General features: G+C 39.7%; 1 protein-coding gene across 9 annotated transcripts in view; it reads left to right on the top strand.

Moving 5' to 3' along the window:
• The window catches only part of LOC144953594 (uncharacterized), a 194153-nt gene that overhangs the window by 97177 nt on the left and 75682 nt on the right, over positions 1 to 21294 (top strand). For 7 of the 9 annotated variants that reach the window (XM_078884172.1, XM_078884205.1, XM_078884199.1 and 4 more), the window contains exon 4: positions 15535 to 15622. In XM_078884172.1, the coding sequence (XP_078740298.1) occupies positions 15535 to 15622 (88 nt within the window). Of the gene's footprint in view, positions 1 to 8379; positions 8514 to 15534; positions 15623 to 21294 lie in introns of those variants that run through there. The other 2 variants (XM_078884210.1, XM_078884230.1) reach the window with 2 other exon arrangements.

The raw sequence follows: 21294 nt of genomic DNA, 5'->3' as shown, positions 1-21294 counted from the left end.
AGAACTGATCCTGTGGAGATTTAAAACAATAAAAAAAACACATTGGGAATGAGCAACATTAATAAGCAGATAATTTATCCTTCACGTATCCATCTCCACATAATTTTTTATGTTTCTTTAATCCATCAGCCGCCCGGTTTTCTGGGAGAGCATCACGCATCACGCATCATTTCAGCAGCATTATTTTAGCAGTCAGGCTTGCTTGAGTCAATGCTGGTTGATTTTCAATAAGGCAGGAAAGGACTCTCTCTTTAGACTATGGAGTCTTAATTTTACGCAAAATTACATAGTATATAGGCATGTATTATGTACATGCCAATACATTATATCATATACATCTCGCCGCAGTGGCAATTTGTTAACTCCCTCGCCTGGTATGCAGGATGTCGTGGGTTCGATGCGACCCTGACACCTATATATTTGGAGTTTGCATGTTCTCCCCGTATGTCGCGTGGATTTTTCTCCCGGTCTTCCGGTTTTTCCCTCCACATTTAGAAGCATGCGTTTAGAGTATTTGGCTGCTACACATTTCCACATGATAAGCCACTTAATTGGATGATCAATTTTGGCCAGGTCGCTTCTGAAAAAGAGCTACATATTATAGCTTAGTGGGCCTTACCTGGTAAAATAAAAATAGTTTAGTTTTAATATGTAACTATGTGCATTTATGCATAATTAAATATATAATTTAGCAAGAGGGGTGACAGACCCCTGAATGGTATTTTAACGCTAAACAAGTGAGCCATGTGCACTAACCACAGTATCACCCAGCAGGACACCCTGTCTCTGGGTTACCCAAATGCCAGTGCTCAAGGCCCAACATATCTCACCAAAAATCAATCTTCTGCATTCAAATACCAATTAAGCCCTTACATATTTCATGAACCTGTAGATTAGAAGACACTATCTTATTGTAAATCGACAATCTCTTTGTCAAGTAGGGTACACATGTACAGACACAGGTATCTATCATAATTTGAATCAGCGTTCTGTTTCACATGGGATGTGTTTACGAACATCAGGAGTGTGCATCGTCTAACAGCAATTTGTTTTTGAATGAAGAGGATTGGTAAATGTGGAAAGGTGGACTGTGGTGGCAATTAATATTGGAGTTTTGGAAACCCTACTAACTCATGAGAGACCTACCCTAAGGGAGACGGGTGGTATAGCTTTTACCAAATGATGTAGGTGGTATTGTGTCGATCTGCCTGACGGAGGGGGGTCATGGGGAGGGGGTACGATCGCAATTATTTTGGTTCTTGACTTTTGTGACATTCCCTCAAGTGCAAGCCTTGCAGATATTCGCAGTCATCCGAGGCTTTTCCTTACATAAATATTGATGTTCTGAGGCCCCCTGAATCGCTGTGATGCCCCCACGGGTCCATGGACACATTGTCGAGAACTCCTGCCTTGCCTCTTCAGCACTCAAGGAAACCTCCGATGGGTTTGATGTTATGACGTGTGATTGTGTTCACGTATATTGCATGTAATTGTATTTCATCATGTCAATTTGAGTTGTTACCATCTTTAAATAATTCATATAGATTCCGATTGAAACGTGTGCTTACACGTAGGCTGCATTCTATGGACATGAAATTGTTGTTGTGGTTTTAAATTTAACAGGGGAAAAGTTATTTCCCTACGATAGTTCCAGGCTGGTGAAGCTTGCTTCTGTTGTTGGCTTTACCAGAAAGAGAGTCCTCATTTACTGTGGATATTGTCTGAGTTATTATTACATATGGACATTGAACATATGACCAACTCCATTATTGATTTAGTAATAATTTATATCTGTAACTTAGTCATTCTATACACTTCAGTTAGTTTCTGCAATCAAATACTGTAAATGCAGAATGTATACATATATATGATGAGCATGATAATTAATTTTAATAAATAACTTTAGACATCATTGCATAGCTATTATATGTCCACTGTAGTTTAAGGTACTGTATTAATAATAATTAAAAATGGTTTATTACATGTGAAACATTAATTGTGCACACATTCAAATTTACCATGATCTGAATGTGATTGTATCTGACTTGTACAAAACTTGTCACACACTGGCTTCACTTGGGTCCAGAGATTGTGATAAGTTCGCCCAGTTGGCCTTCTGGGCGTGAATAATTTCAGCAGCATTGATTCAGTACAAGCAAAAACTGAGCCAGTTTCAACAGTGTCTCGGCAGCAGTTCAGCTTGTTTTAATCAATGCTTGTAAACTACCAGGTGTTAAACGCAAATACCTCTCTTTAAGATATGGGTCCTAGTTTGATGCAAAATGACACAATGCATAACTCAAAATAATAATTTGCATCTTTTGTTGAGAAACCCAAAAAAGTAGTAATTTAAATTGTTTATCTGCCAATGGTCACAGCTTTAGTCATACATTGTATTGATGTCTTTATAGCAGGTTGGTCCTGTAAATTCTCTGCGGATGGGGTCTGGTTTTAACAGATGAAAAATTTATTTTAAACTGGAGTTCCATTTCGCACTATTTGGCTGCATGTATGATTAATTGGGGGTCTGGGAGAGGGTGAAGGGGATCCACAAAGTGGGGGTAGAGCGAGGGGGGGGGTCCACAAAGTGCCAAGGTTTCTGTGATCCGTGAAGATGACTGTGATCTCAAGATCTCCACATTCCAGTCCACCCCCCCTCTCCCTCCTCCTGCAGGACGAGTGTGACTTACGCATTTATATTCAGAATCAGAATATTTATTTATACTGGAGGAATCTGATGAGCTTTCAAGCTCTTTTTCACAGATGTCCAGTAGGGGCACGGGGTCAAAACGTTAAACAACAACCAATACGAAAAACACGAAATGAGTGCAAAGTATATGGAAGGTAAGCAAATCGCCCACTGAGAAATTCGCTTTTCTTTCAGAAGCGACCTGGCCACGAATAACAGCTCAACGAAGTGGCTTATCACGTGGAAATTTATAGCAGCCACATAATCGAAACAATGTAAACGCGTGTTTCTGCACACCCCACCACCATTCACCATGGTGGGGTCTGCAGGAGGAGCACAGTGGCAGTTGGCCGCAAAGGAAAATGCAAATTAGAATCCCTGCCTTTAGTGGTCCTCAATTCTAACACTGGTTAGGATTACTTGTACGAGGGATTACAGCAGGTCATACATGTAGGGGAGTTTTAATGCTGCGATATGTGGATGATGGAGATGAGTGTGTCTGATAAGGTTAAATCATTGCAATTTATTTTATTTGAATGTCAGCTTAGGGTTATGGTAGAGGCATGCATAGTATGAAGCAAGTCACACATTGTTCTTTACTGAGATGGTTTATTGGTACAAAAATGCATGCTGTTGTATTTCTTAGAAAACATAAGCATATATTTCAGTCTCATTTCAAATTGTAATTAATTGCCACTTTCCTGACTACTGAAAGCTTTATGGAAGGCTTTTTTTGTTACCAACCTTTGATAATTCCCTTAACATGGTAAGTAATTTACATGGCCTATGGCTTGAAACATTATATTCCATGATTACCATTAGTGGCCTGAAAAATAATCATAAAAGTATGCAATACTTTTTTTATGAAGCTGAAGTGGTATGTTTTTGTGAAAAATATTATTTCAATAGCAAAAGTAGTTCAAAGTATGAGGGAAAACAGTGGAAAATAGACCAAGACTTTTTAAAACAATGCAGTGCTTATCACATTTGGTGCAGTGGTTTAACTGTTGGCCATTAGAAATCAAACCCAAGTCGTGGTGGGTCGTTCTGGGAATGTATAAGCATGGCTCGATTCTTGATCCATTGCTCTATGGACCTTTGGATCCACAGGGATAGGTCAGCCATCATACATAGAAACACGTTTAACGTATTATTGGGTTGTATTACATGATATCAAAACTATTGACAATGCGTCTCTTTTTACCTTTGATCCAGTGACATCATGACTGTTTACATGGGTGGCCCATCTAAATGTGTCTCGTTCCCTTTGGCAAATGAGCTACTCTGCCACTTAGAAGGGAACTCTACGTGGGTGGAGCTGGCATGACCCAGTGAGGTTGGTGTGGGAATCCGGGGAGAACCCACTTTCCTAGTTCATAAACTTGGCCCGACCCACTTTTAAGGGATTGTGTAAATGCAGCATTAGTGAAAATTCAGGACAACAATGAGGATATCGGGGTAGGTTAGTAGTTAATTTCCGATTTGCAATATATCACACACATGACATAGGTTGTGTATATAACAAGTACAGTAAAACTCTTATTTATCATCTGTGAATCTTAATATGGAGACCAAATACTCTCCTGTTATTCTTTTTGTTCATACATTTCTGAGGAATTGACACATTAAAAGAAAAGGCAATTTCAGTGAATCAAGCGACTTCTAACAGTCCATTGTGCCATATCAGCTCTATATTGTGAATACTATAGATAGAGTTTGTTGTGAATTGTTCTTTGCCATGGACCCAAACAAAAACCCTTGAAGTAAAAAACACAACATTGATATTGGGTTACATCACAACTCTTTTTGGTCTCCAACAAGAAAAATAGTGTAGAGCAGTTATTGCTCTACTCAGAGGAGCTTTGATCCGCAATTCCTGGTGTGGAGCCTCTCTGTGATGTGGACGTTACAGGACAAAGGGAGTTTAATTGCTTTTATTTAAGTTCCCATAGAGTTATTGCAGATAAAAAATGGCAAGTAAGTGCTTGACCTGTGATGACATTGTATTAGTTTAGCTGATTGTTGCCCCTGTTTATTTTTGTTTCTTGGTGGACGCCCTGTTGCCTTGTCACATGTGTGACGTGGCAGCAGTGCCACCGTCCGCAAGTTAGAGGTGTTGTGCAGAAGATCGAAGCAGTCTGCTATCTGAAGGGAACTTTTTTTTTATCAGCAAACTTTCTTTTTTGGAACAGCCCACATCATCATGGTAATGAGGTTTCATACTGTACTGTAATTTGAACAAAACTACTAAGCTAGGTTATTTTGGATGCAGAGCAGTGTATCATCACCAGGCATTGTAAGCAAGCACACGCATTATTCTATTGCTGGAAAAAGGAAAATAGATATATAATTCGGTATCTCCACTGTAAATACGTGTAAAAAAATAATAAATATGAATACTGTATCCAGATGACAAGCTGCATTTAGTGGTTTGTGATATGTTTCCATTACATTTTTAAAAATAATTTCCATTTGTAACGTCCACAGTATTCGCTCACTCTCAAGAAGAGTGATTCAGAGGAGCGGGGAACCACAGACGAGTGGTGAAAGAAGCTACGTAGTGATCCGGGAACTAAATTCCCTCTATATATTATATATTGGCCAATTAATGATTGTTTACATGTGGGAAGAAATCTGAGCACCTGGGGAAAACCCATACGTGTGAGGGGGCAACACTTAATCCCATACAGATAGAACAGATGGGGTCCACATTTGCTATACCACCTTCTCCTGGTGAGCCAGTGTATGTGACCTTGATGCCCGCGGGAAGGGAGTTTCACAACATTTGTATGATCCAACAAACCTCGCTTCCACAGTGCCACTTGCATCGTCACCACTGCCGAGCTAAACTTACCATTGAACATTCTGCGTTATGAGCAGTCTTACACAAAGCCTTTTTTCATTTCTGTTCTGATCTGCGGAACATTGTGGGGCTATTGTGTAAGATAAAAGTAAGTCACTGTTTTATTGAATAGAGACTGTCTGCACAATTTTGATAGCCGATATTTGTTCCTACTTTTCTTTGGTTGGGGGCGATTTTCATCAAACCTGGGAATCATGTGACAGCCTCTCGTGTCATAATGTGTTCAATGGTACCACACTTACAGTTTACTCCTTGCAAAAAAAACAACACAAACTCACTGCTTTATTCCATTACACTATGATACACTACATATCACACTCTGCTTATCCTCACTGCATTCTTTATCAATTTGTAGCATTGTGAAGAATGTAGGTAGCAAAAGAGAAAAGCAGACAATGTCTTCTTAACACAACTGTCGCTACACATAAAAATAAAATTATATTTTACACAACCCATCGGCCCCACCGCCTTCTGGGAGTGCATCATTTCAGGAGCATTGATTCAAGCAAGCCTGACTGCTGCTTAGACACTGTATGTTGAAACCAGTCAACTGTTTGCTTGTATTCAATCAATGCTGGTGAACTGCCAGATGTGATAGGCAAGACACAAAGTTATATAATACATGACACACAACAGTTAGTGTCTTTGTGGAGAATATAAATATCCAATAGATATGCATACAATGTCTCCTTCATATGTCTCCATATCAAGAAATACTTAAAATGTTGACATGCCAATCAATTACACCACCATAGGTTCACAGTAAGATTGAACCTTTTCCCCACGTGATAGAACGGCTCATTATTGATCAACTTTACATTCTCATCAGCTGAGCTAGAGGGTTAACCATTAACTCTCCACAGCTCCAAAGATGATACACATTTCATATTCACTAACTTAAGGGTTGTGTAATTTGCGGAAGAGGTGGCAATAATATGGCACAAGTCCCCTAAAGTTCAGGTGCCTATGCTCGTAAACAAACACGCCTCAACCCATGTTACTCGTTTGCTATGTCTAAATTACTACAAATTGTTACTACTGGTGTCACTCTTGCGCTGTGTCTGTAGTCACCCCCGTGACAGCAGTCTAATAAACATCACAATAAACATCACAATAAACGTCGCAATAAACGTCACAATAAACATCACAATAAACATCGCACTAAACGTCACGCGGACACAGCGTTTCGTGTTGTCATTCGAACCACTCGTCATTGTGAAATGTGGATTCACAGCACTGGTATTCTTAAAAGTGTCTGTACATCTTCAGGTCTTTCCGTGAATGTTGTTTCTGTAGTGTGTTAGGTGATGGTGAATTGTTCATGTCTACAAGTACTTCGTTCACCACGAGCTGTTGGTTGAATGTTTGTGAAGGCACACATTTTTTTATGGGGATTAGTAATCTTGAATGCGGATACTTTTCTCGTACGCAGTTGCGCGTACATAGCTCATGTTGTCTTTACCATTGCCTTAACTTGATGGTGTTATCACTACACGTACTTGTATATATTTATCGGGTTTGAAGCGCTGTCCTTTTTGCTGATAAAATATTTGTTCAGCTGGGTATAAAAATTTCAGTTCCATAGCATAACATTTTTTTAAAAAGACAGTGCTACTACTAAAGTGCCTGTGTGCCAAAGCCACTGTAATGTGTTTTCTCGCTAAACACAGTGCTCTGCTCTGGGTTGCCTTTGTTTAAAGCCAGTAAAACAAATGTGTTTGGATCATGTCCATTTCAATTAGTTTGGTGCATCTGTTAAGTTACACATTACACTTTGTAAAAAAAAAATTGTTACCTTTTTTTGAAGGGCTGCTATTTAAGTCTTGGGCATTTTTATTTTAGAATCTCACTGCACTGTGTCCTCAGCAGCATTCGTCTTACGCATGCACAACGCTCGTTGCTTGCTTTACTCGCAAACAAAGCATCTGGCAGCACTGAAGTTCTTGAGAAAGTGAGAGCCTCACTGGCCAATCATGCAGGGATCAAGACTCAGGAAGTTTGCATTAGCAAGCCCTCTCCCCCCCCACCACACACGTCACCCTCGCTTTGCACGATGTGCAGCCTTCCTCCACGTTAACAGTAACAGGACTAACGGCTTAGCTGACGTGAGGCTTCAACCGGAGCACACTTGTGTCCACTCAGGCTCTGCGTGACAGGCGACGACTGGACCTCTGCGCGAATCACAGCCTTCTCTCAATCCACTTTGACAACGTGGCCAGCTGCTTGCTTGCAAGGGGGCATCTTCAACACTTCTTGGGCTCAGTTCGCACGGTGATTTCTGTAGATGTGGGAACGTTTGCTGACCTGAGGGTTTTTATTTGATCTCGTGGTTATTCATTCGGAGAGCTGATAGCACAGCAAAGGCAACGTCATGGAGTCAACCTTGTCGCTATGGATATCTTTACAAACACGCCGGTCTGCCCGGGGAGAAGCACAGTGAGATATTGCTGTACGTCCGATGGAAGCATGTCTGTTATCTTGGAAAAGTAAAACATTCTCCTTCAGATAAGCAACAGATGTTAACCGCATAGACCTGCATTTCAGGGATGTGATTGTGATTTACAAATAGATAGAAAAAAAGCGAAGACCATTTCATGTTTTGGAACTTGACAATTATAGTTTACCAAACAATATTTAGTATCTGAATATAAATCGGAATTCTACATTTTAAAACAAATGTTTTGGGCTAAAAACAAAAACAACTTTTCGTGGCAACTAAACTTGAGACAACTCATTAAGTCAGTGGGAAAAAAAAACTTTCATTTAATTATTTTAATTCCTCTTCGGGGCAGGGCAGTTGTTGGGTCGATTTAGTGGAGAGTGTACAGACTTTTTGTGCCTTGATTTGGCTCTGTGAGCATGGCCAAAGCTATGTTGTGGCAAGATAAACGACGCCGGAGGCAGTACATGCTGGGGAGGTCTGCTTCAGAACGATCTCCAAGCGGTGTGGTGCTGGTCAAGGTGAGCTGTGACAGGGACACGGACCCCAGGAAGCACCGACACCTGTCCTGTTTACCTCTCAATCGGTGGTCTTGTCAACATGTTCACATTTGAATGTGCAGGCTTTGGTGCGCGCTTACAGTTCATGTTTCACGTGAAATCGATCACATTCTTGCTGGGTTTTTCACTCTAAATATGTCTTGGGTATTGTAATGATCATAAATGTGGCCACTCGACCAGTTTAAAATTCAACTAAGAATGCAATGCATTTCCACTTAGCCTTGGTGATGTGGAGGCCCTATTTATTGGTGAATCCTGTTATTTATATTCTTTCACAAAATGGACTTCTTTCAGCACTAATGGCTAAATGCGGATAACGGAATGGATATGCTGCCATTTTTAGGATAATTGAGAATTGCAGGAAAGGTAGATGTGCCGTGGATAAGATGTGTTACTCTACATGTTTGTAATGAAGATATTACAACTCCACAATCACTCACCTACAAATTAAAATGTCTGTAACTTGTATGACAACTTCCCTTTAGGAGTTAGAGGGTCTGACAGAGATCAGCTAATCATATCAGATTTTATTAATTAGAAAACGTACTGTTGCTGTTAGGACACACATACATTATCATAATAGCTTTTACTATTGTGAGTGACTGAGCATTTTTTTTTATAGCAATCGTCATCATCAGCCATTGTCAATACATTGGTGGATGAAGGCTTCCCCAGACCGCCGCTTTACCTCTTGATTCTGCTCTGTTATAATCCACCTGGGATCTGCACATTAGCTGATTTTATCGCTCCATCTCCTTGGTGAATGTACTATCAGACAAGTTCCGTTTCTTGGCTTTCACTTTTATTCATCTTGACCATGGCCCATCATTCCTTCTAGTGACACATGTCCTGTCCAAGCCCACTTACTTTTCCTTACAGTTTAAATTATGTCATTAAACTGCTTATGTTCTCCAATCTACGTTTTCCTATATCCACCGGTCAATGCAATTCCATAATTGCATCTCTCCATGCTTTTCCCATTTTCATACTTTCTATACTTTTAATTACCGCCATGTTTCTGAACAATGTGTCATGGCAGGTAGTATATGCCGGTTAAAGACTTATTTAGACACTGCTATGTTAATTTTCACAGATTTCAAAAGCACTCCAACCTGTTCTCATCCACCTCTCTATGGCATAATTTCGATGTTGATCTCCCTTCAACAGCTGTTTCATGTACACAAATTGAAATTTACAGGTCTGTCTGTCTGACAGATATTTACAATTGTTTATAGTAATTTTTTTGTGCATGACCTCTGTTTTGCTCATTTATCCCGAGCCCAACTTTTTTTTACCTTTATTCTTCTAACATTTCCTGTGGTTCATTACAATTTTACATTATAATTGCCATTTCATCAGCAAATCGGATGTGTTAATGTTTTCTCAGTGAATATTTTTGCCTTTTTTGTCTAAAATAATTTTGGGAAAATATATTTTAACGTCCCTGTGAATAACCTGTCGAAAGCGTTTAACTTTTATGAATTTCGATACTTCGTGTAATCTTACTCTGGTAATGCTGCTTGGTTATTACTTTTAGGCCTGGACAAACCGTTGGGGCGATGACTGTCAGTACCTATTTGGAATGGCATGGTGCATTAGCAGTTGTTGTGCCAGGTTCAAGTTAATTTAACGTAGGGTTTTACACAGATCTGTGTCGTATATCAATTGTTACCAATGTGCGTGGCCAGGAGTTGAACTTGTGTTACTGGGAGTTGATCTTTTGGTGATTCATGACATCGTTCACTTTGTTTCTCACTGCAATATTGAATAATATATTGTTCAATTCCGCAATTTGCGTTGCGGTACATTACTCAGCAGATATGTTTACATTTCTGGATATCACACTAGAATTCCCAAAAACATATGAATGATCACAATTGCTTTATTTGGCCAAATATTAATGAAAAAATACTTCCTCAGTAACACTGTATTGATGACCACGATAAAAAAAAATGTATTGCACATACGCACATCAGTATTCCATTGAAATGTGGTTACAATAAGATTTTGAAAATGGCCCAACCCTGCTGGTGAGACATTATGAGTAATTGTTTAACATTGACAGTCGGTCTTTTTATATATATAAAGTCTAGTTGTTTTTGTTGATCAGTTACTATGGTGCATCTGTACTTGGGACCGAGTTACTGTGGCTGATGTGTTCGACATTTACACTTGTTTACTCAGCAAAGCATCACTGAGTTCCATGTGACTTATTCAGGAGGGTCCTGTCAAGTTTTCACAGTCGGGCCAATGATTGCTATACTTCCAATTGAGTCATTTATCGGTCATTTTTCAAATTTGGACCATGCTAATGGCACACAGTGCCCTGCTCTTGCAAATAAAGTCACCGAACCTTTAACATCCACTTAATAATAATACACCGGCAGTAACAAGCATGGCGGCCATTGTATTTGAACTGTGAAACTCGGACAAGCGGTGAATTGGCTGTCACTGGGCCATGTCACCTCCACAACTATTTGTTAATGAATTGTAGATGTTGCAATGCTCTACTGTGCTTGACTATGGTGTCACGCGCATGTACCTTTGTTCATGTTGACAATACCATATACTGTGTACAGTATTTAATCCACAGATGTATTTTTTTTGCAGTGTAAATATATCAAATTTCAAAGTCAATAATACTCTGCAGTACATATACAATGTAACTAGGATTTAGCATTAAAATAGACATGTGCTATCTGAAAACATATGTTAGATGGTCTTAAAGGTGAAACTCTGCCAATAGAGTATGATAAATATGTAATGACGACTCGGCACACTTCTCTTGAGATGGCACATTATTGAAGACACCTTCACTTGACATCAGGCGGAGATCCCATTGCAGCAGCCCCGAGTCTCCCACGCATCTCCCTTATATATCAACCGAGGCCACGTTCCCCTTCTCCATCATTTTCACTGACTCTGGACGCTCATTCTATTGGCAGGGAGGCGTGATGTTAGCACGATGCACGAACTTGGCTCAACGCTGTGGGATGCATATGAGGGTATCACGCAGATGCGCTTGGTGAAGTCACCACCACGCACTTACCTGCCCGCACGCCAGCCAGCCAAACTTTTTTTGTAATCATAGCGTTATATAAAGTGGCATTCTTATGAGGCCCCTAAATCCACTACGAATTTATCGTGTGTCCAGGGCTGAGCCGTAGACAGTCATATTGTCTGTGGATTCATTCTTTCTATTTACATTTTCCCATGGATAATGAGTCACATGGAAGTGGTGGAAAAGTCATCATCTTATATAAGCATGCCTAGTACGGAGGTCAACACTGGTCATTTTCTCCGTAAGTGCCAGAGATGGTTACAGTATAGTGCAAATACGTGAAAGTGCCAGTTGAAGTTTTCATAATACCAAATACTGGCAAAGAGGCAAATTATAATAATTTGTAAGAATATTTAAATATTAAGCACAGAATGTAAATTATAGAAAGTAACATTATCATTGATTGTTTTGCCAGTTAGAGTACGATGAAAATGTAGCCATCTAAGTCAATCACAAAGTAGATTTCCGTTTATCCACTCTTGCAGACAGTCCGTGATAATGGTGCCTATTGTTTTGCACATGTACGGTAATTTACCGTGGAGAGAGATTAAATGAATGTAGTCTGTAAGCTGACAAGTTAAAAAGTAATTGTGTGCTGTTACTTATTAACTTGTTTTTATACCAGGAAGTCTCTTAGAGTGGAACAAACAAATTACATTGGTCGTTAAGATGTTGGTGAAATTAACACTTGGGATTACATTGCACACAAAAATGTTTGATAATTTAATAATCACAGCAAAAATCATGACCATTCATGTCTTTGTTGGCATGCGCTTGTGATCCAGCCTTGTGGAGGCAAGCGTGAGTGAATCTCACAAATATTGCAAAACTTCCCCGTGGGAATTGAGAGTGCCAACGCCGTGGCTTCCTGGGGGAGAGTCTGGTACAGCAAGTGTCGATTCATCCTTCTGTCCCGTCTGTACGGGATAGAGTGTTGCCCCTTCACACAATTGGGGTTTCTTTCGGTAAAGTCACGTAGGTAGAAAAATAAGAGTATGGATTCCTGCAGTCACGAAAGCTTCAAATCAAGATTTTCTCCAGGTGTCCTGGTTTCCTCCCATATATGTAAACAGTCAACAATTGACTGAAAACATCTAATATATATAAAAAAGATGCAGGCCTCTGCTGAAAGAGTGTTTGGACGCTGTATGGCTTTAATGGGTAAATAAGTAGAACGATGTTGGATATGATACATACTATTTTACACAAATGTCCTGCATATTGAGGTATACTGATTCTCCACACTGGTGTTTCGATGAATTGTCACGATGTAGGGCCATCATTTGATTCGGGAATACATTATTTTAGTAATATTTATATACTTTTGTAGCCTACATGTAACATGAACAAATCCTGTGCATATAAATTGCATGCATAAACAACATTGACCAAATGAGATTTGCTGCATATATCATCAGCCTAAATAATTTCTATAAATTGGTACATGTATGCATTATTGCACCTGCTGCATACAAATTAGATATTGCCTTTGAAGGAGTAATTACTCAGGTGGATTTGTAAAATATTAGTACATGAAGGTTTTATATAAATCGTTTGATACAAACTTATATTTGCTTCTATTAATATATTTGTTTTACTTTTGCTGTTTAATTGGTGTTATACGGATCTATGGAAATTAAATTTGGCATTCGAATTAAGTTTGTAATAGAATACTGAATTTTTATTGCCTTCGCATTTGCACGTGGGGGGGGAGGCGTGACGTCAGCGCGATGTGGGATGTGGGTGACGTCACGACCGCACTAGCGTGCCAAGCAGCCAGCAAAACTTTTTTCTCTCCCTAATATAGGATGATATGATAATATAAACCTATTTGAACAAACTTTTGTATTTCCATAGGTAGTATAAAATAGACATACAATTTATCTTTAAAATAATATAGTTTTCATGTGATGCCATTCCAAATCTTGCGATTTATTCTATCAAGACGAGCCTACTCTACCTTTGTCTTTGTGTATGTGTGTGTGTGAAGTCAAGGTCTAGATTAATGCACGTTAAACGAACGTTAGGAAGTGACTGATTTCTGTTAACAATTACTATTACAATGTTACGTGGGATTCATAAACAATTGGATATTAGTATATGTTCCATGAGTTTAGTAATGGGTAGTGTTAGGGTAGATACTCGAAATGAAAGACTCATAGGCAGTGCAGAGCGTATGTACAGCGATACGATACAGGTAACGATATAAATCGGACGACAGCGTGATACTGTACTGAGATTAAACGGAAGGGGAGGCACAACTTTCCGGCTATGGGGATTTTATCGTTGATTTTTGGGGGAAAATTGTTCAGTTTCCGATGTACGGAAAATTCTGGTTACGGATCGTTCTCGAGAACTTAACCCTTCCGTAATCCGGGGACTGCCTGTTTTTATAACAATTCCCACATTTTCCCTCTACCCACAAGTAATACATTGGTCACCATTGAGGGTCACGATTTAATTGAAGAAGACATTTTTTGTCTCATTTGTATTGTCTGCCTTATTTGTTTGTGTCTGTCTTATTTTGTTCTGGCTTGGTTATAGTGCGTCATTGATGGCATTTTCTGGACAGTAGCATTTGCATATCATTTGCATTTGTATAGTTAATCGTCATTTATTGCATTCAGAATGCGATGCATATGTCGTGATCTCTATTATCAATTTTAATAGATGAATCATTACATGCCTACAGCAGATGTAATATACTGTAATGAAGTTGGGTATAGCGTGAGCTATGGTGCCTATGTTTTAGCATTATGTTGAACTTCTTTCGCACCGTAAGCAGCCAACCGTGCCAATTGGAGGTGCGGGGGAAGGACAACAAACTAAACACAAAAGGCAGTTCTAAAGAAATGAGTTTTCAATCTAGATTTAAAAGTGCATCGGGCTGGAGGGTGGGTTGGAGGGCTGAGGTGTGACGTCGTGTACCTTAAATGCAATTAACACGGTTGGCTACATACAGTGTGAAATAAGGTTTACATTACTCGTTGTGCATAACTGCCAATCCAATTCTAAACTGAACTTTTTGTTAATCTTACCAGGTAAGGCCCACTGAGCTTATATAGTTATTTTTCATGAGTAACCTGGCTCAATGAAGTGGCTTATCATGTGGAAATGTATAGCAATCAAATACTCTAAAAGAATATTTCTAAATGTTGAGGGCAAAACTGGAGGACCTGGAGAAAAATGCACGCGAGCACAGGGAGAACATGCAAACTCAAAATATACAGGTGTTAGGGTCGGGATCGAACCGATGACCTCCTGTATACCAGGCGAGGTAGTTAACATCTCGCCAGTGCGAGATAATTTGATATATAATTTGCGGAGGCTCAGTGGGGTAACAACCATCACGAAATATTGAGAAAGTGGTTTCATATGTTCTATCATGGCAGGAAAAATCTATTGGAAATGTCCTCGTACAGAATAATGTATGCATACATGTGCAGTGGCAAAATGTTCTGCATTGTATCATACCATTGTGTCTAGTAGCCATCTTTTCCCTCTCCTAGCCAAGTGTAGGAAATGTTTTGTTCTTTTTTGCATGTATGAGCATGAAGTCCGCATTGGCATAAATGAGAAGTACATGAAGTAACCATGAAGCCAAATGTATGTCTATATCGCCTGCCCATGAAAACATAATGGATTATAATGAATCAGAATGAGAATGTTTACACTGGAGGAATCCGATGAGCTATAAAGCTATTTTTCCACAGATGTCCAGTCGGCGCGGGTCAGAACGTTACAACAAGAAACAATACTAGAACATTATAGAAGTGCAAAGTATAGGAAAAGGTTTATATAAAAAAAAATTAACATTCTACAGTGTCACAAGAACATGATTGCATGTTGGGAAATTAAGAGAAGTCATCTGTTTCATTTACCTTTGCGAATGCCCTGTCTCTCCCAACCCTCACTCCGCAGGTTCACAGAGAATGTCCACTTGTTGACCCATCCTGTTACACTGCAGACGTGGACACAGACCCACAAGTGCACTCTACAGCACCGCCAGGTTAGTTGGATCACCGCCTCTCATTGCCTACTTCGTGGACACATCTAGTCATTGCGGACAACAGAGGGGTGTTTTATGTTTATATTCTTTGGTTCTTTCGGTAAAGTCACGTAAAGTCTCTTACTTTTTTTAACCTCTTGTTTTGCAGCAGCTCTCTTGAGCATTTCAGCAATTGTCTTCTTGCTGTGGTTGTCCCACCTGATGACAGGCGCTTGTGTTGCGGCCGAAACGTCGCGATTTATTTATTTTATTTTTTCACTTCCGTGACTTTACCGAAAGAACCAAAGAGTATGGATCCTTGTAGTCACGAAAACTTCAAATCTAGAGTGTTTTATGTTGCTATTTTGAATAATTTTATAACTCACAACTTAACAATATATTTACATAAGGAAAATTCATATGCGATACTGACAATGTAACATCCACTTTATTTACATAACTGTATGACAAAATAAATAAGACTGCTCACATTATCGTGTAACTCACTTGTTTTACATGGTACTAGCAAGAGATTGACTCGGATCTTTACTTGTTTTAAGGTGAAGAGGTCAAATACCACTGATGTCATTGCACATTGCCATTTCTTCCATCTGGCAGATCATACATTTGTTAGCCAGTTGACTCACTACCTCCACAGTGTTCCCTTAAGTATCCAACCATCTGGATTCAGGTCTTCCCCGTTGACACCGATTTCTCGGAGCCCACTGCAATGCCTTTCTCTGGTAACCTATAACCTCTACAGCTTACAGATATACCATACTCATTTTTAATAAGGTGTGCGACACTTTACGACGACCACTTGAATCCCAAATCCTGCCACGGAATTCCAAAGGCCCTCCACATGCACCAACACCATTTTTTCCTCATCCTCATCTCTTTCCTCATCTCTGATTGCATAACATTTGGAAGACTGTTACAGTGGGAAAACCTTCCACTTTCAGCTTACCATTTTATTTTTGTTGGATATCATTCTGTAAAAAACCTGTATGAAACATGTGATGAGTGTTGTTGTGAGACCCCTTTGATTATTGTAGTTTTAAAGTATAGTTGGCATGTTATTTGATTATTGTGAGTTTATGGATATTGTGGGTGGTTGGGTAATACTCTCTCAACGTTTTAAAACCTGCTATACATGTGAGAATGCTGTACACGGACCCACAGTTAACCAACCACCTTGCAATTATGTATTCCAATTGTGGTATATCAAGGCCCTTTTATATGTAATTGCAAATTAACATTCAGAATATTAGCAAACAAGAGTATAATGTTAGTGGAATTAACTATGACCGCTGGAATCGGCTGCAAACCCTTAAAAAGTTCAAATTGTTGCAACTCTAATTAGAATTATGACACAATTTATTTTGCTACCCCTACATTTACATTTTTACACCCACACATATACCCCAGTTTCTAAGTCTCCATCAGGCGAGAAGTCAGAAAATAATTTACAAGGGCTAAAAAGCACAGAGAACCGACATGGGCAATGATCGATCAGGTGATAGCTTGAGCAATGGGAAGAAGGTCTTGACACATTTGAGAGAACGTTGACTGCACAGTTCGTATTGCCATCAGCATAATGAGAATGTTGTCTAGAAGTGGATATAGAATGCATTACAACGAATATCGTGTAACTCACTTGTTTTACATAATGATTATGTATTGTATGTAGTTGTGTGAGCCTGGCTACTCATACTATAATGTGAAAGATAAACAATCTTTGGCTCTTTCGGCGAAGATAGAAAAATAAAAATAAAGTGAATAAAAATAGTACTGTAGCCTGGTTCTTAATCGGATTGAGTGTCCTGGCAGTCTTTCATGTAGATCATAGCTTGGTTATTAAGTTTGGTGAGTGTACTGGCAGTCTATAATGTAGACTGTAGCAATGGTTATTAAGCTGGGTGAGTCTACATTATAGACTGCCAGTACACTCACTAAACTTAATAACCAGGCTACAGTCTACATTATAGACTGCCAGTACGCTCACCAAAGGTTGTCTACATTATAGACTGCCAGTATACTCACCAAACTTAATAACCAGGGTACAGTCTACATTATAGAATGCTGGTACGGTCACCAAAAGTTGTCTGCATTATAGACTGCCAGTACACTCACCAAACTTAATAACCAGGCTACAGTCTAAATTATAGACTGCCAATACACTCACTTCGATTAAGAACCAGGCTACAGTATTATTTTTATTCACTTTATTTTTATTTTTCTATCTACGTGACTTTACCAAAAGAACCAAAGAATATGAATTCCTGCAGTCATTCAAGTTTTAAGTCAAAAGATAAACAATGGTTGACATTTTTTATACTTAAATAAATTAGATGAACCGTTTCCTGAACAATGTGCTTGTTAGGGACAGATCTGTGCAAAATGGAAATGCTAGCATTCAAGTTACTACGAAAGAATGTTCCCTGGTAACATGAGGGGATAAAATAAATAAAGTTAGGACCCTCAATAAAGTGACCATTGACGTCACGCTAGACAATCTCTAGAAGGTACTTTACAGTACAGTCAAGTAGCTCAAGATATCTGTGCAGACCGGTAGGTGTATTGTAAATAACGAAACAAGAAATATGGAATACATAAATAAGAAAAAAATCGAGTTCTTCAAAGCAAAGTGGTCGAGAATAAAACAGTAATAACCTATGTTTCAAATAGTGTTCTATTTTTCAACATCACTGAGTGAGTGTTGTATTGCTCACAAAAAGGCCATTGTTTTTAACACAGTGATCGGCTTTATCTTGGATACTTTGGATAAAACATGTGGCTTTCCAAATGGAAGTGATTATGGTGGGAGAAGTCGTGAGCGACCTTTGGCAAGGTGGGGAAGTTAGACGTTGCCGCAGTACTCCCATGGGGGTAGTGATTAAATCCCAAAAATCAAAGCTGCCAAGAGATGGACGGTGCACTGAATGCCCCTTTAGACTGTTCTGGCAGACTTCCAAATCCCATTCGCTGAGTATACTTACCTTGTTTTAATGGTTTAAAAGTTTTTTTATTTTTCAGTTTGGTTGGAGTATAATAATTTGTTGCCATCATTGACAAACACTCGCTTAAATATATCGGGCCAATGATAGGCAATCTGTGGTTGACAGCTCATTTGGAAGGCTTAATTATTCAAAGAAACCAAGCCTGGACTATCTAAAATGTAGAATTAAGTTACATCCTCATGAATATGAAATTAAACATTACATTGATAATTATTTACAACTCATATGAAGCAAAACGATTAACCAATTCAACGTATGATTATTGTTTTTTTACCCTTGTATCTGGCATCAACACTGACACCTTTTTTACAAGGAGTCATGTTTGCATTGACCACAAAACAAATCTGTGCTTGTGTATTTATCCATGCAATGAAAAGTGAACATGTAATTACTTACATATTTTTAAGGATACTGTAATAATTACCATTTATATATAATTATATATATGGTTCTGTGTATATTAGTGCAGTGTCAAAGTTGCAGGTTATTTTGTGGTAACTCAACAGGTGCAGGAAACATTACTACCTCCTTTTGCACTTTCGCCTGGCATTGCGGTTTAATTCCAGATCGGAGAGGAGCAGCAGCAGCGTGCAAATAACTCATTGAAAAATACAATGCGAATATGTACAGCTGCCGTCCCTATGTGTATAGATTTTATGAGCCTGGCTATACAATACAAGTCCACATGTGTTAAAATAGTTGCTTGCTCCCACACACTGTAAGGGTGTGCCAGTGGTATTGGCATTCCGTTGGCAAGCTTGTGCCAAAACAAGGCACATTGTTGCAGCCCGAATATGTTTGTGGATGACTGCACATTTAACTTTGACAGATTTCGGGTGGCTAAAAGTGACAACTAAAGAATGTATTTGCACAAACATTTCGAATTCACCTCAGCTTATTTTGGTGGACAGTTTTGCCCAACTAGATGAACAGTATATTGACAGTTTTAAATATATATGTCATCATCAGCCATGATCTATCCACTACTGAATGAAAGCCTGTTAAAGCCTTTACAATCTCTCATGATCTTGCAATGTAACAATCCATCTCACTTCTGTACACGAGCTGATTTCATCACTCCATCTCTGTGTCGGACCTCATTGCATGCACTTTGCTTTGGCTGCCACTCTATTAACCACTGCCCATCATCCCTTCCAGCAAAAGTACTCTGCCCATGCGCACTAAGGTTTCTTACATGTGCTATGAAGAAGGATCATCGCCCAAAACGTCACCTCTTGTATATTTTTACTGTTAAGGCCACAGTGTTATTAATGAATGTGTTCAGGTTTTTTAAAATTGTTAATTGTGCTTGTCCACCACTTTTCTAAAGTCGATTTGGTATCTGTAATGTACATATGTTTGTTCCCCAATCCATGTGTTCCTCTTAATGTTACTCGGTGTAATTCTCTCCATACATCACTGTGCAGTTTTTGTCATTGTCCATGTTTCTGATACATGTCATGGTAGGCATCATACAATTCTTAAAATGTTCTACGTTAGTCACATTGGTGTTCTGCTTTTCACATCGAGTTCAGTTTTCAAACAGCAATCCAACCTTCTCTGTTCCACATTTCTATTTTATCATATTGATTTTTGTCTGCCTTTAATACCTGTCCTAGGTACTGTTCTATGTGTAGTGGCGATACGCGCTGGGGTAGCGATCAGGTGCCAGCGCGTCGGGATTGGATGTGTGTGTGGTGACGCGCGCTGACGGTGAGGGATCAGGGGTCAGCGCGGGATCGTGTGTTGTGTGGTGCTGATTGGCTGGGTGCCGGTGACGCGCTGGTGTGGGAGTGATCGGGTGGCAGCGCGGCGTGATTGGGTGATGAGTGGAAACACGCGCTGGGGGAAAGCGGATCGTAGAGATAGCGCGTCGTGATTGGTTCACTAAGGAGCGATGCTCGCATCGAGGTCCGCATCCGCTCCGTCTCCCGGGAGGAGGGACTATATAAGGTGATGCGCACAGGCGCACGGGGAGAGTGTAACCAGCGAAGACTGAAGACAGAGAGGAAGAGACAGGGCCCTGCGGTACCCAGTCCCGCTGTCCTGTGAGGACCCGGACTCGGTGTAACCCAGAGGCGGAGTGTAGGGGGAGCATGCAGTGTCAGCATGCGGAGTGTGTAGCCAGAGAGCTAGAGTCTACACGAGACGAGTGATGTGTGTAGCCAGAGAGCTAGAGTCTACACGAGACGAGTGACGTGTGTAGCCAGAGAGCTAGAGTCTACACGAGACGAGTGATGTGTGTAGCCAGAGAGCTAGAGTCTACACGAGACGAGTGACGTGTGTAGCCAGAGAGCTAGAGTCTACACGAGACGAGTGGAGTGTGTAGCCAGAGGCATAGGGTCTATACGAGACGAGTGATGTGTGTAGCCATAGGCCTAGAGTCTACACGAGTTAAGTACAGAGTGTAGCCAGAGAGAGAGAGTCTACACGAGTTAAGTAAAGTGGGTCGTCGGAAGAATAGAGACCACACGTTGTATTGTGACAAGTCAAGATTTAATAAAAAGTGTGTTACCCGTCAAGAAGTTTCCTGCCGTCATTTCCGATACTTCATATGTAAACATATTCTGATGTGTTTTCCAGTTGTGTTCCTCCAATGGATATTTTACATTGTTTTGTGAACCTATGTTTTTGCTCATATGTATCATGATCCCAACGTTGCAGCATTCTGCA

This window comes from Lampetra fluviatilis, chromosome 3 (assembly GCF_964198595.1).
Source record: "Lampetra fluviatilis chromosome 3, kcLamFluv1.1, whole genome shotgun sequence".
NCBI classification, from domain to species: domain Eukaryota; kingdom Metazoa; phylum Chordata; class Hyperoartia; order Petromyzontiformes; family Petromyzontidae; genus Lampetra; species Lampetra fluviatilis.
Note: the sequence above shows the minus strand (reverse complement) of the source record. Positions and strands in the feature narration are given on the sequence as shown.